Source organism: Cornus florida, unplaced genomic scaffold, assembly GCF_030987335.1.
Source record: "Cornus florida cultivar Cherokee Brave unplaced genomic scaffold, ASM3098733v1 CherokeeBrave_3.0.0_Hap2_Chr05, whole genome shotgun sequence".
NCBI classification, from domain to species: domain Eukaryota; kingdom Viridiplantae; phylum Streptophyta; class Magnoliopsida; order Cornales; family Cornaceae; genus Cornus; species Cornus florida.
Window position 1 is genome coordinate 90,519,510 of NW_026775575.1, and position 15,262 is coordinate 90,534,771.

The following is a 15,262-nucleotide window of genomic DNA, read 5'->3' on the forward strand; positions in this document are numbered from 1 at the left end:
GAAAAAGAAAAAAGAGGGCAATTACACAACTTTACTTCCTTTTTGGATCAAAAGGAGTAGAGTCAAAGGCATCCATCACATTTAGACTAGTGGGAAGAGGAGTCGATAGGTCAGAGGATGGAGGAGCTAGTAAGCTTAAAGCTGGAGGAACCTCTGGATGAGTTTTCACCATTTCAGCAAAGAGCACCTCAGCTTCCTTGGCCTTGGGACCCTCAGGAAAAAACTCCTCCATGTCAGCATCGAAGGCTTCTAGGTCCTTCAATTTGTCACCAGAGCCATGGCTAAAGCCGAACCTGAAAGCTTTTGCACTGGATAAGCATACGATGGTGGAATAGCGTCCTTGCATTTGCCTCCCAGCAGTAATGCAGGTAGTCTGGTACAGACTCTGCATGGTCAACAATAACAATGTTAGTAGATTTGTGGTGAAGAGAAATCTGAAGAATTGAATAAGTAGATGAGAAAGAATAAACCTTTACAACATCAATTAGGGCAGATGGTAGCAGCTAGTCCAACCCCAGATTCCTAATGATCTCCTCTTCCTTGGGAAGCCACATCCCTCGAGCAACTGCCAAGGCAGCAGAGGGGTCAGAGACTATGGAATCCCCGAAATGAAGAACTGACTTGTCAGCCCTTGAGAAGACAGGTCTCCAAGGTTCTCCAGACTTAACCTGAACGTAAGCCCGGACTTCCTCCTCCGAGTTAGTCTCTCCAGCTTTCTTCCCTTTGCTTTTGGGGATGGTCTTGCTCTTGCTGCTGGAGGAAGGATTAGATCTAATTTTTTTGAGAGGGGGTTTATCCACCTCCTGCTCCTGCTCGGTTGATCTAATGACCAACAAAGGTTACTCCTCAGCAGCCTTCTTCTTCAAAGCTTCAGCTCTCAGCTTTTCCTCCTCAGTCAGGGGAAACCTATTGAAAGAGGGAACCGCCAAATCCATGAGATCTGCAGCTGAAGCACTAACAGCAATTTCCTGAAAGTTGGATGAGGTGAGTAGCTCATCGACCGAAGGGGGCTCGCTCTAAACTTGTGCTTCGAGAAAAGCAAGCCTCTTCTTAGCTACGGAGGAAGGAAATGATGCTGAAAGAAGACCAAGAAATTCATAAGTATGGCGAAATAATAAAACTTGACATGGGAAACAACCAGAGCATTTTTCATGAAATGAGGGAAGGTACTCTATACCTAACTTCCCAAATTTGCGAGGAATGGGAAGGGAATTTGATTTATCCACAAACCAGTTTCCCTTCATGATTATCATCCTCTCCTTCCACTTCTTCTCGGAGGAAGGGAGGTCCGTGCATATCTTCTGATGAAGAGGAGAAGTGGGGTAAAAGCGGCCAGGCTCAGTCCCATACCTGGCGATGGTATAGGTAATGAGTAGATCAACAAGAGTCAAGTCGAGACTTTCCAGCCTTCGGTGAACTAGAAGAGCCGAAATCACTCGAAGGAATTTAGGGTTCACTTGGAGAAGGGCAATCCCTAACTTATTAAAAACTAGATGACAGAAAGGATGAAGAAGGAAACGAAGAGCGTTAAGATGCCCAACTGATAGAAGCAATTCATTGTCTCCTACGCCTTCACCGGAACTAAAGTCAGCCCCTTCTGGGTATACGACAATGTCAACTTCTTCAGGAATTTCATAATCTTTTACTACAAACTCGATAGAGAACTTGATACGGTGAACAGACAAAATCAACTTTCTCTCTCTCCTTTAGTAAACACGTAATTGGACCCTGAAGTGGATGTTTTAGCTTGTGAAGGGGAGACATCCATCTGAACAACTGAATTTTTCGTGGTTTCAACGAAGTCAGAAACCCTAGGGGGAGGAATCCTGATGAGATTGGGAGAAAAAGAAGGGGTGGAATCCGAATCTACCAGGTCTATACAATCGTGAGTGGATGAGAAGCTCATGATGCAAAAGAAATTAGACAAATGAGTGAGGGACTAACCTGAGATCGCGCTGAAGCAAAGAGCAAAGTGAACGTCGCGGGGTCAGAAACGAACTATGAAGAGGCCTTTTTTGTCAGAATAGCAACAGGCACACCTCGAATCGTCTTTTCAAAAGTAGGCAACCGTGTAACTTCAATTCCCATTTAATTAGGAGCTGTGGTCTAATTAAAAAGGGAATTAGGGGCAAAGTGTGGAGGGAAAAAATCCCCCTTCCAGTAAGAATCGTCCACGTCGTCACATTACAAAATTATTCTAGATACCACAAGGGCCCAATTGGTACCAAGCCCAAATTAGATTAGCCCAGTCCAGAGCAAGCCTAGACAAGGCCTTGGCTCCCACATGGATCGCAGACCCCGGCCACCTAGCCCAACTTCTAAGCCCAGACGTCGATAGCCCATAACACCAAGGGTGAACTCCAAGCCCATTAGCTGAATCGTCTGGGTCAACCCACATTCAACCCAATCTTGGTTAAGGGAAGTCCAGTCCTGCTAGGCCAAGGAATCACAAAAAAGAGCAAGTTCTGTACAAGGAAAACTCTGCATGGAAAGAATTGTAAAAAGGAAAGGATTATAATTGTAAAGAAAATCATATATGGAATGAATTGGAGGACAAGCCATGCGAATCCTACCAAAATTACACCCCTGTATTCCTTATAAATAGAGGCTTAGACCTCCAATAACATCATCGAGCATTATATACTTATTCTGAGTTTTATTCTTGCTTGTTCCGAGTGAGTTGTATTTTTCTTTTTTATATATTTTAATAGAAAGAAATTTTGCACCTACACTGCCTTTATTGAGCAACAACAATATTTGATTATTAATTACCCAAAAAAAAAAAACAATATTTGATTACAAAGAATAAAAGAATCGCATTGTATATCCTAAAAAAGAATAAGAAGGCTATAGCCGTGGGAAAAACAACTATAAATAATCCAAGCATTATGCAGTCTCTCTAATTAAGTGCTTGCACATTCTGGAGGAAGGCCTTGAGGAAATCGCTTTGTGTCCGCGCAGTAATTGTATATCATGTAATTCTTTTGCACCCATTTCAGCCTACCCTGGTTTGTGGAATCCAACTCTTCTGTTAGCCACGCACTGCTGCTAGACGGAGAATTCGAAGTGCAAGAAGATGCACCAGAAGTCCAGGTGCAAGCATTGGCATTGAAGTTCCTGTATGAAGCTGTGAAGGGTGCTTGTGTCCAGTCAGTCTTCACCAACCCACCCCTCGTGGCCCAATCGTCCGCGTTCCACAGACTCGAATATATCCTCATTGGTTGGTTCTTTGGGTATGGTACACCAATTGACTCCGAGTTCTTGAACTCTCTAATGGGTGTGCCGTCCACTGAAAATCTGAAATATGGAGATAAATTTTGAGTTAGAAAAAAATGACATGTATAGATTCAGTAAGTTTTAGGTATGTATATATAACAAGTGTACTTACATAATCCGTTGGGGGTTCCAGAGGATGGAATAGGTGTGGAAATCGGCAGTTGGGTCAAACCAAAGGTAGAATTGCTGCTCTCTGTTGCCCTTGCCTTGGCTGAACACATTGGTGTGAAGAATGTAAGGGTCACCACTCAAGTTCCCCAAGAACTCGAAGTCTATCTCATCATGGGTTGGGCCTTGTGATGACAACTGCAATGGGGACACACACAAACATGAGGATTAGACATTACTCATAAGGAGAAGTTATTACATGGTCTCGGGATCAATGATCCGGGCCATTTACCATTTGACATGTAAACAATTGTGTCGTATAAGAAATATTCATTTCTGAAGGAAACTTACGTAGTAGGCGGTGACAGTGCCAGCAGAGTTTCCAGGGACAAGCTTGAGCTGCATATCAATTTTTCCGAATAGATATTCATTCTTGGACTGGAAGCCAGAGCCAGAGGCCTTATCGAGGGAGAGGGTAAGTAGGTCGCCGTTGTTGAGTATCTTAGCGCGGCCATCGCCCCAACTGAGATCAATGTGTTGGTATAAGTTTGCAGCAGATGCAAAAATGAAAGAGCTAAGCATAGCAGATATGATCACCAATAATACCACTGAAGTTGAAGAAGAAAAGGCCATTGGTGTTTGATAATTGGTTTTTAGTATATGAAGACAGTTTGAAGTGAATGTTAATGAGAAGTGTAGTGTTGGGTAAGAAAGAAATGCTTGTGGGATGATGATGAGAATTGGATGTGTGGGTGGGTTTATTTATAGGGAGGAAAGAAATGGGAAAGGCAGAGGAAGGTTCTAACCCATACCAAGTTGTGGGGCTGTGTGTCGGAGGATTTGAGCTGGACACAGAAATGGGTATTGGGTGGTGGGGGTGGGGGTGGGTTCAGAAAAGTGGTTTGTTTAGCTGTAAAAAGTGCATATCCTATGCCAACCCAAACTTTATTTATTCATATGACGCGTTTTTGTGGAGTCGTTGGCAAGTGTATGTGAAGTTTTTGATCAAACGAGAGAAAAGCATTTATCCATCAGCCGCGTCTACAACTCCACTAGACGAGTCTAGAGCAACACCGTCATGAATTAAATATGGTTACACTATCAAACTATTTAATTTAGAGTGATGCTATACAACCCGACTTTAAAAAAACCGACAACATACGACTTTTACGTGGCTATCTATCAGTGGGCCATTTGGAATGTGAAATAATGTTCTAAATCATATTGCCTTTCTAGATAGCATGTGTGCAAGAAACTCCTTGGCGGAAGGGTTTCCAGAGACATCAATCTTTTATCCCTTCTCCCACTCCTTATCTTCCCTCATCGGCCTTGGTCATTCCTTCAGCCGGAAATCGGAGTTGCCGGGTGGTGGTTGTAGGCATGGATTCCTCATCGCCTGGAAATCAAAATATACGAGTATATAACTTGGCAACTCTTTTTATCTCCATCACAAGAGAAGTGTACATTCCTCTCTTTTGCAACCGAAGAACCTGGCTTCAAGAAATTCACAAATATGTCACCGGAATAAGTGGCACACAGATGTTCCGACGTCAATGGTGAAGAGTTAAAGTGATCGAGAATGCTATGAGCAGCGCATGAAGAGGGTTGCGTGGTGTGATGCCAATTTCATCTCTAACCAATCAGATTGTTGCAATGAATGTCATACGATAATTCATAATCATGTTCGTTTTGTTTACAAACCGGGGCTGAAATATCCATAGAATCTCAACACTGATTAGTTAATTGCATAAAATTGACAAAACTAGAGAAAATTAGGGTTTCGAAGAGGCTAAACATATTGAAGATTAGTAATTTGGGTTTGACCTATACATAAGACCCCCAAAATTCAAGATTCTTTTAAAGTCAAAACTGGTAAATTTTTGAGTCGACGGATAGAAGAGAATTGGGATCCAGAAATGGGTTTTGAATCTGCTGGCTGGGATGAGTTCTTGGGTTTTGATTCTGCTGGCTGGGATGAGTTATTGATTTGATGAAATTTGTTGATATATTCAAAGAAAAGCATAAAGTTGTGGGGACATGCTATGTCAATAAGTGGGTCGGTTATTTGTCGGTAAAAATTAGTCGTTCAAAATATCATTTTTTTTTAATTTATCATTATTAATTTACCATTCTCAGTCTAATGCATCAGGAGTACTTATTTTCATAATACTCTCATTGCCAAGAATATATATATATATATATATATATATATATATATATATGAAAGACAAATGACTAGTCTCAAGAATATACTTTTTAATTTCTGAGGTTTAATTACTTGGGAAAAAGAAAATCTGTCTGGATATTTATTGGAGTTCGGTCATTCCAAAAAAAGAAAATGAAAATCTTAGACAAACTTAGTGTGGAGGAACTGAATATATTGAAAATATGGGAATCCCAAGAATGTCTCAAATTGATAATAGAGAATTGTTTCAAGCAAGAAAAAAAGTGAATCTCTCATTTGTATTTTCTTCTCAATGCTACAATACAGAACAGAAAAGTACTGTGTTTATTGTAAATGTAATAAAAAGAGCACACCTCTCAACAAACAAACAAAAGTACAAACACGAAACTAAATTCTGAAAGAGAGATTAGAAGTGAGAGAATTCCAAATATCTGGAAGAGCTAGTCTTAGGCACACTCTCCTTCTCCATGCACCTCTTAGCCCATGCCACAATTTTAGGTAACTCTACCTCCCACGCTAAGTTTGTCACGTGATCCGGAAGAGTCTTGGCTAGGCTTTTAATTATTAGAGTACATTTGGGATTGCAGTTAAAATATTAAAAAAAACAATTAATAATAGAGTTGTTATAAAATTCGTGTCAGTAAAAAGTATTTATACATTTGGTGACTCATTATATAAATCACTTTTTATGCTTGAAGTACTTTTACATTTGTCGCTTTTATTATTAATTTTACTATATTACCCCTACACTAATAAACGTGTACTAATTTTCTAATATTAAATATTATAAAATTTTACCGAATTTTACGAAGATCAACTTGTATTATTATTATTATTATTTAAATATCACATATTTTGTTTATCATATAGTATTTTTATTTAGTACTAAAAAAATAAATGCGTTAAACATATTTTAATGATTATTAATTTGTATCAAATTTTGGATCTTCTAGTAATAAAATAAGCAATATGCAGATTGGAAGGCGGCGCTGGTGAGATCGGAAGGCGGATACAATCCCAAAAAAATTAGGATATTCATTTGGTGTTGCAGAGTTCCAAAAAAAACTAGGATATTCGTTTGATATTTGTTTATAGAATGGACAAAATTGTATTTATAAAAATTAAAAAGGGATTACATTAATTGTCTAAAAAAAATTAGTTACCTAAACAGATGTAATGCAATTTTTAAAAGTATAATTCCTAACTTCACTTAAACGCTCTTTTTTGACGTAATTTCTACCACCTATAATCGCTTTATTTGTTCACCGAGCATATTCGACCGCAATTTTTTAAAATGAAAGTGTTTTTCAATGGTAGAGAAGTTGTTGACCTTAAAGATTTCATCCAATGACAATCTAGATGTTTTGATGATAACAAACCATTAATGGTGTTTAAGGACTAATGTTTATATTGAGTGTTATATAGATTATTCACATTCAAAGAATGACCTCAATGAAGCTATAAAGATCATTCTAAGTATTCCATTATTCAAGATCATATCAATGAAAGAAATGGATACAAAGACGAGTTGAAGTTGTAAGGAACCAAATGCAAAGTCCATCTAAAGATAGCTTGGACTACAATGAGCAAGCAAGCAACTCAAAGAAAGGAAGAAAGCAGAAGTACCTCAAAGCCTAAAGATCATCGACAAAGCTTGAAGAAAGGGGTAGATAGAATGGTGAGTGTTTAGGATTAAATGTCAAAGTATTTATGAATCTATTTGAAGCTCATCTCTATAGGACCATGCATGTCATTACATCATTCATAAGTTCCTATGTCCATTAGCAATAGACTATGCACTTCATTCAATATAATTAACACATGAAGTCATTGCTTAAGAATGAGTTAGTTCAAGCTTGCTTAAGCTTTGAAAGAACTCATCACTTGTGCTAGAAATGTTAAGACCATGCACATCAATTACATAATTCACTTTGGTCTCTAGAAAGTAAATGCTAAGGCTTAGAACATATTTGCTCATCTATAAAGCCTTCATTAAAATGACTTGGTAACGGACTTTAGGACCTAATATCTGCCTGATGAAAAACTGTCTTTTTGACTAAGTATGAAAAATGGCTAAGTGTGAAAAATAGATTTTTGAAATAATGATTATTTCAAAATAATTTTTCCCGGTAATAACTCTTTATACTTCAAATAGCCTAAACTGATTTTATGGGATTTTTTTTATCCATTCTACATTGGTCTACATAAGGATTCATTTTTACCAAAACTGTAAGAAATCCAAATTTGTACTAAAACTGAATTTCTACATTTTGATTTAGTTGGATTTCAATTTTCTTATATTTTTTATTGAATCCAAATGGGGGGTACTTCCTTATTTACATTGTAAACTTAAAGTAAATGACACTGTCCAGTTGAACTGTCTGAAAAACTGTCAACAATTTTTTTCTTGGCTAATGATGTAACCGGTTAGGAGAAACTATGTAACCGGTTATCTTCACTTAAACAGAATGTCACTTCTCTTGGCCAATTATGTAACTAGTTAGGAAGCCCTATGTACTCGTGTGGTTGATCTAAAACTAAAAAGGTCATCTAGCTGATGTAACCGGTTATGAGACCCTATGTAACCGTTTACCTTCACTTGGGCAGAATACACATCTTATAAAAACCATCTTGTAACCGGTTAAGAAAGTCTTTGTAACCGTTTACTTACACTAAAGCAGAAAAGATCATTTTTCACATTGTAATTGTTGTAACCGGTTAGGAACTCTCTTGTAATCGAGTAGTTGTACTGAGACAAAAATGAGTCACTTCAAAATGCATCTGTTGTAACCAGTTAGGAAGAAGCTTGTAACCGTTTAGTTGAACTAAGCCAGAATAATGTCTTCAATCATTTGCATTCAAGTAACCGGTTAGATATGATATGAATCTCATCTACTCGATTAGTTTAAGCCTTGTAACCTGTTAGATGAATAGGCAGAAGCTTCCCAACGGCTATTTTAACCATCTGACCTTATGGGAACTTACCATAATGCCCTCAAACAGCTATATTCTTCCAACGGTCTATAAATACACAATGTAAGGACATTGTGGGCATGCAAGGGAGCCAACACTTGAGAGACCTCATTAAGCATCAAAAAGAGCTTTTGGTTTCATTTTTTCTCTCCATCTTTCTCATTCATTTATATACTATACTTGAGAGATTCAACTAAGGAGTCGAAGAGCTTTTGCTCTATTCTATACTTGAGAGATCCTATTGAGTTCATAAGAGCTTTTATTCTTCACTTATATCATCTTCTCTCATCATATCATTCATAGAGTTTGAGCTTCATTGATATTCATATATACTCTAGTCTTGTGAGCTTACATTTGTATATCTATCTTGAGAGAGATTCAATCTTGTACTTCAATTACAAACTTCTCTACAAACTTGTAAGGGTTGGTGTGACCCAAAAGAAGCCTAGAAGAAGGGTGTTCTTCTAACAAGAAAGAGAAGCAAGGGCTTGCTTCATGTAAAGGTTTGTTCTCCACCCGTAAGGAGAAGCCATAGTGGATTGGGAAGTCTCAAGAGAGGTCTTGAGCCGAGGAGTAGGAGTTTCCGAACCTCGCTAAAATCGCCGAGTCATTGTTTGCAATTTCTCTTCCATTATCTCTTTTACAATTGTGCTATTAATTGTTTACTTTCATAACTTAAATATTGCATAATTGCTTAAGTGGTTGATTAGAAATTGTAAATCTATAAATTGCGAAAATTGGCCATTGACTCTATTCACCCCCCCCCCCCCCTCTAGAGTCAATCATTGGGCAACAAAAGTAATTCCAAAATCTCACTTAAAATGTGTTCCAGCCCAGCAGTGCCGGCCCTAAGACTCACAAAATTTTGAGAGGTTCTAGGCGGACTTTTAAATGCAAGGCCTTTTATACATAAGGTTTCACACGTGCCAAAATTTTATAAGAGTGCAAAATTTTCAATAAAATGAGACTATAAACATAAAATATATTAACGTTGAAAATGCAAAACCCAATCTTGGTGCTTTATAAAGAGCGCGATTCAGTTTACATCAAAAAATTAAAAAAAATATTCAACACAACTTAGTCACAAAAATCAAAATTCAACTCCATATCAAAATAAATGTGATTGTCTTGCATTTTGAACAGCAAAATTATCAATTAATGTGTTTTAATTAAGTTTCTCCAACATACGTCAACCGTAGATTAGATTTGATCAGCTTTAACTTTCAAAAGCTTCTCTCAGTAAATACAACTGGGATAGTCAATAATACTCTATATGCAATCCAAGCATTTGGAAAACAATAACCTAACCTTATTATAAAATCCAATACCTCAATTGCATTTTTTTTCCTCTTGGTAAGAGCATCTCCAATGCCCTCTCAAATAGGTTCTCAAACTCAAAATATAGCAGGTGGATGAAAATAAGGCACTCCAATGGCCTCTCGAAAGACCTCTCATAATTTAAGATTCTCAAATGTATTCTCAAATATAGCAACTCTCAAATGACCTCTCAAAATTAAAATATAGCAAGTGGATGCAAATAAGCACTCCAATAGGCTCTCTCAAAAGACCTCTCATATTTTGAGATTGTCAAAAGTTGCTAAAATGAAAATAAGGCACTCCAATAGGCTCTCAAAATATGGAATGGTTATTGTGTCAAAAAATAACATTTTGGATAAAATGCACCATTGGAGCAGCATTGTAAAAGTATAGCATTTTGACATTGTAGCTCCTCTCAAAATATAGATTTGACATGAAAATATAGCATTTTGTATTTTAGATGCTCTAAAATTTCTCTTAAGGCTTGTAACTCTGAAAATAATTTTATCCCATTAACAAACATTGTCATATATTACGAAATCTTCAAGGTTATTTTGAAAAATGTGACAGTTGATTGCACACAAAAATTAAAATTTTGGTTGTTTAAATTGGGCTTAACGGAGCCTGCCATGCATGCACATGAGCCCAAAAATAATATAATAATAAAATAAACAAGTTTCTAAGTTTAAATATAGAATATTTTTAATTTTTTTTTTTTTTTATGAGAGGGGACAGAAACAAATTAATGTTATCAAACAAATTGTTGTATTACATTATATATATATATATATATATATATATATATATATATATATATATATATATTGATGGGCTAATTCCATAATACCCCTACTACTTTCAAAGTTTGATCATAAACCCCCAACCTGTTTCAGAAAACCCCGAACACTTTAAAAAGTGATTACATTGCCCCAATACCCTGTCCGACCAGTTAACCGGGCTATGAAATGTCAAATATGACCTTGCTATTTAATATTAAATTAAAAAATATAATTATTATTTTTGAAGTTACAAAAATACCCCCATATTGCGACCCAACCTTCTCCAAACCTGAAACGACCCTCACCCTGGCCAGACGCAATATTGTCCGCTTTTGGCTCACCCAGACCAGAGACTTCCCAGGGGGTCACTCATTAGAACTCTGTAGTTAAGCGTGCTTAACTTGGAGTAGCACGCTTAACTACAGAGTTCTAATGAGTGACCCCCTGGGAAGTCTCTGGTCTGGGTGAGCCAAAAGTGGACAATATTGTGTCTGGCCAGGGTGAGGGTCGTTTCAAATGGTATCAGAGTCTGACTCAGCTAGAAGTGTGGCCAACGAGGACGTTGGGCCCCAAAGGGGGGGTAATTGTGGCGACCTTGTGGGCGGGTGTGTGTGAGCGTGTGCAGGGGGCACTAGTAGGCTACCACACTGGGCGAGCTACAGGTGCACAATCCCACATCGTCTGGGTGTGGATGGGGCAAGTGTTATATGTAGATTCAACACCCTTCTATGACACAACGCGTTTTAAAGCCATGATGGCCGTGAACCCATCAGAACTCTGTAGTTAAGCGTGCTTAACTTGGAGTAGTACCAAGATGGGTGACCCCCTGGGAAGTCTCTGGTCTGGGTGAGCCAAAAGCAGACAATGTTGTGTCTAGCCAGGGTGAGGGTCATTACCAAACCCAAGGTCGGTCGCTGCTCTTCACGGCGGCCTATCACGGTGAGCTAATTCCCACTCCCATCATCAACGCTTGTGGTTCCGGAAATCTCAACATTGCCGATCATCACTCCCCATGGACTGCTGATTCTGTGCAACCTAGACCAAAGCCATCAATTTTGTTTACGACCCTCCAATAATCACAAGAAAATTTATGTGATTCACGAACCAAAAGGAAACATTTACCAAAAATAAACCACCATATATAAATATGGATTGATTTGCAGATATGGAATATATATATATATATTACAATTACACTAAATTACTCAAATTAACCCATTACAATTATACCAAATTACTCAAATTAACCCATTATATCATTACTCAAATTACTCCATATAATTATATATATATATATATATATATATATATATCAGCAAAAATGAAGAATTGAAGAGAGTGGTGGTTTTGGTTTAGAGAGAGGGGGTAAAAGTTTCAGAGGGAGGAGGAAGAAGACACGGGGATATTTCTATGACTTCAAAAATAATAATTATATTTTTTAATTTAATATTAAATAGCATGGTCAAATATTACATTTCATAGTTCGGTTAACGGGTTAGATACGGATCTTGTGGCAAACTGATCACTTTTTAAAGTATAGGGGGTTTTCTGAAAAAGGTTGGTGTTTATGATTAAAATATGAAAGTAGTAAAAGTTTTATGGAATTAGCCCTCAATTGATATTATAAGTTAGTATAAGTGTGTTTAATTATGGTCACATATACATACTTACCATATTTGTCTTGTGATCCCAAATTTGAGTTCCTTCTAAATTGGAAGTCCTAAACAACTCGCCTTGATCGGCTTGCCCAGGACCGCCTTGCGGTCCAGCCCGTTGAAGAAAATCAAAGATCGCCTCTTTATCCAACATTTCTACACCACACAATTGGAAGGTGTGTGTACGTGTGTTGTGATGCTAAGGGGTAATTTGGTCCAAAAAATTGTCTCAAAAATTTATTAAACGGCCATCAGTTAGAATACCCCCTTCAAGATAGTTAAGGGAGTTTTTTTGTCAAAAAATTCATAAGAGGAGTTTATTACAAGTGAATGATAGTCAAGGGGGTTTTTTGCAGAGTTTACAAACTCTCGCTTTAACAATGGTTAGTACAAAATAAATCATGAGTTATCCTATAAACAACACATCCCCACAACCCTGCTCATTATGCTGCTTTGGCTCATCCACGGTAAAACCAAAAATATTTATTAATTAATCCATATTTCAAAATTATTTTCAAAGTTCAATTCCTCTCCGCTTAATATCGAGATCAAATAAATCAACAATTATATAAAAAATTTAATATCATATCAACTTTATCTCACTCGTTAAAACTTGATAACTTCTGTGGATTTAATAATGGCAAAAAAGCATAAAACCCCCCTCAACTATTAAAAAATTAGTATTTTATCCCTTGAACTACAAAATCGAGCAAGTCAGTACTACAACTAATAAAAATGTACAATTTGACCCCTGGCAGTCCTTTCCTGTCACCACCATTACACATTTACAAATTACCCATTATAATTAACATTTAAAAAAAGACAAATAAAACTAAATTTGGAAAATACCATCAATACCCTCATGCTATATACATCTTATATTGCTAAAATTTCAAAGTGTAAAATCCAAAGGTCTTCGGTGCTTAGAGATGAGAAGAAAATGTTGATGACGTCGCATCGGGTGTTGTTGACAGATTCGAAGTTGGTGATGTGGGTGATTGATGGAGTGAACAGAGGTACTAGAGGACGACGTCGTTACGAGTTCCGATGAGGCTACTGGACTGTTGATTCCAATGAGGCTACCGGGACTGTTGAGCAGTAGTGCTTGTCAAATTCTAGGTATTGCGGATTTAGGTCTTTTCCCCAAGTTTTTCGGGGTGAGATCAAAATGGTTCAACACACCATGGGTTAGGATTTTGGTGGCCACTGTGATCAGACTCTGTTTCGTTTATGAATTTCACGGACTTCATATCGTCGACGAATTTCTTGTACAGTTTGGGGATGTTATTGGAATTTGCATGGTTTCTTGGCCCAAATCAGCCTCCGCTCCTTCCCAGTGCTTGACAACGGTAGACAGATGATGTTGAGGCAGTAAAGGATAGGCTCAATTGTGGTGACATAATTCCGGCGACGTCGATGATGGTGGAGATGATGATGACGACGACGCCAATGACCTCTTTGTCATAGTTGTACAACAAATTTTCAAGAAATTCGATATCAATCGATTATCTGTCCCAAGGAAGATGTTGCACAATTTTGTTTTGTCCCCATGGCTACAGTACTTTCCCCTGTTCAAAACCTTGTCCCGCCAGTCTGCAACTCACTGCTCGTACATCGCCGGAACAGTCTCTGATTTTCGGCGCTGTGAAGTTGTGGTTGCCGGCGTTAAGTATCGGCTCCTCTGACAATTGTTACCCATCTGTATATATATATATATATATATATATATATATATATATATATATAGGCACAGGGTTACAATGGTCATATTGCAAAGGCAGTTTTGGAATTATATCTGAAAGTAAACTCACGCGCTCCATCTGTTGCCGGAAATAAGCCGGAAATGACTGTCAGGGGGTCAAACTGCTCATTTCTGATAGTTGAGGCACTGACTTGCTCAATTTTGTAGTTCAGGGGGGTAAAATGCTGATTTTTGATAGTTGATGGCGGTTTTATGCTTTTTGCCTTTAAGAAATACCTATTTAGTGTGGGATACATACACATTTAAGTAACATACTCAAATACCAATGTAGGAAATAATCTGCAATTTTTATGATCAAAATCAATCCGCAACTCACCTCTCAAAATTCACCATAAATCCTATAAGATAAATTAAACAGCAGACCAAAATTTAAAGAAGTCGTTTTTTTTTTTTCCCCTAAATGGGATGTTTTTTGTTTTTATATATAATCCATAAAAATTCAATTACAAAAGGAAGCCAACTCCTCGAATACAAGTCAAGCAATGGAGTAAATCAATTATCTAAACAAAATCCAAAAAACAAAGTTGAAAAAACATAAACCAAATGAAATCAAAAAACAATCATCCTGCTTTAACATGAAAAACATAACTCTGATGCAAAAGAACCATGTAAGACAGCCCAATGTGATACAGCAGATCCCAACTGACAAACAGACCCCGGCAAAACACTATGATCAAGTCTGATTTGGAGCAAAAACAACTCTAACAAGACAGTCCAATGTGATGAACCAAATCTACACATTTGTTCAAGCACTCTGCAGCATATCAGCAAAAGCAACAGCACACTGAACAAACCCCCAGCAAAAAGACAGAAAACAGAACCTTCCTCATTAAAAAATGAGAAGGAAATCTTAAATTTAAAGAAGTCTTTATAAGTCTATTTCATGAGCTCCCATTTTATTTTTTGGCCAGTAACCTCGTAACGAATGATTAAGATGTAAACAAGTGTACGCTATTTAATTAGGTTCTAGAATGTTTTAAAAAATATGTAGAATATTTACCAGACTCTTATACAATTTTAAATAATGACTACATAAGTTAATACAACTCCATACAAGTCTATAGAATTTTAGAATATCATGGGACTATCTATATCACATTTGTCAAGCTTTTACTATCTATATCACATTTGTGAAGCAGTGCGTCATTACTTTTATGGGAAAGATATTAGGTGCATTGGGCTCACCGAACATGTTGTGCGCGCGTGA

At 37.3% G+C, this 15,262-nt stretch overlaps 2 protein-coding genes across 2 annotated transcripts in view; one reads left to right on the forward strand and one right to left on the reverse strand.

Annotated features, from left to right (window-relative positions):
• Positions 1-15,262, forward strand: part of LOC132307567 (glycolate oxidase 1) — a 96,582-nt gene that overhangs the window by 16,641 nt on the left and 64,679 nt on the right. The window lies entirely within an intron of this gene.
• On the reverse strand, positions 2,792-4,103 carry LOC132307564 (xyloglucan endotransglucosylase protein 7-like). Its single transcript, XM_059805358.1, has 3 exons — positions 3,736-4,103; positions 3,389-3,582; positions 2,792-3,297 (listed from the first exon to the last, which is right to left on the reverse strand). The coding sequence occupies exons 1-3, from the start codon at positions 4,015-4,017 to the stop codon at positions 2,904-2,906; spliced, it is 870 nt and encodes a 289-aa protein (XP_059661341.1). The 5' UTR covers positions 4,018-4,103; the 3' UTR covers positions 2,792-2,903.

What these genes read in the sequence shown, in the direction of transcription:
- LOC132307564 (XM_059805358.1), bottom strand. Translation starts at nt 4,017, where the DNA reads ATGGCCTTTTCTTCTTCAACTTCAGTGGTATTATTGGTGATCATATCT. An exon ending in GCACTGTCACCGCCTACTAC is followed by an intron (nt 3,583 to 3,735) that starts GTAAGTTTCCTT and finishes TCCCCATTGCAG; the next exon opens with TTGTCATCACAAGGCCCAAC. An exon ending in TGGAACCCCCAACGGATTAT is followed by an intron (nt 3,298 to 3,388) that starts GTAAGTACACTT and finishes TCCATATTTCAG; the next exon opens with ATTTTCAGTGGACGGCACAC.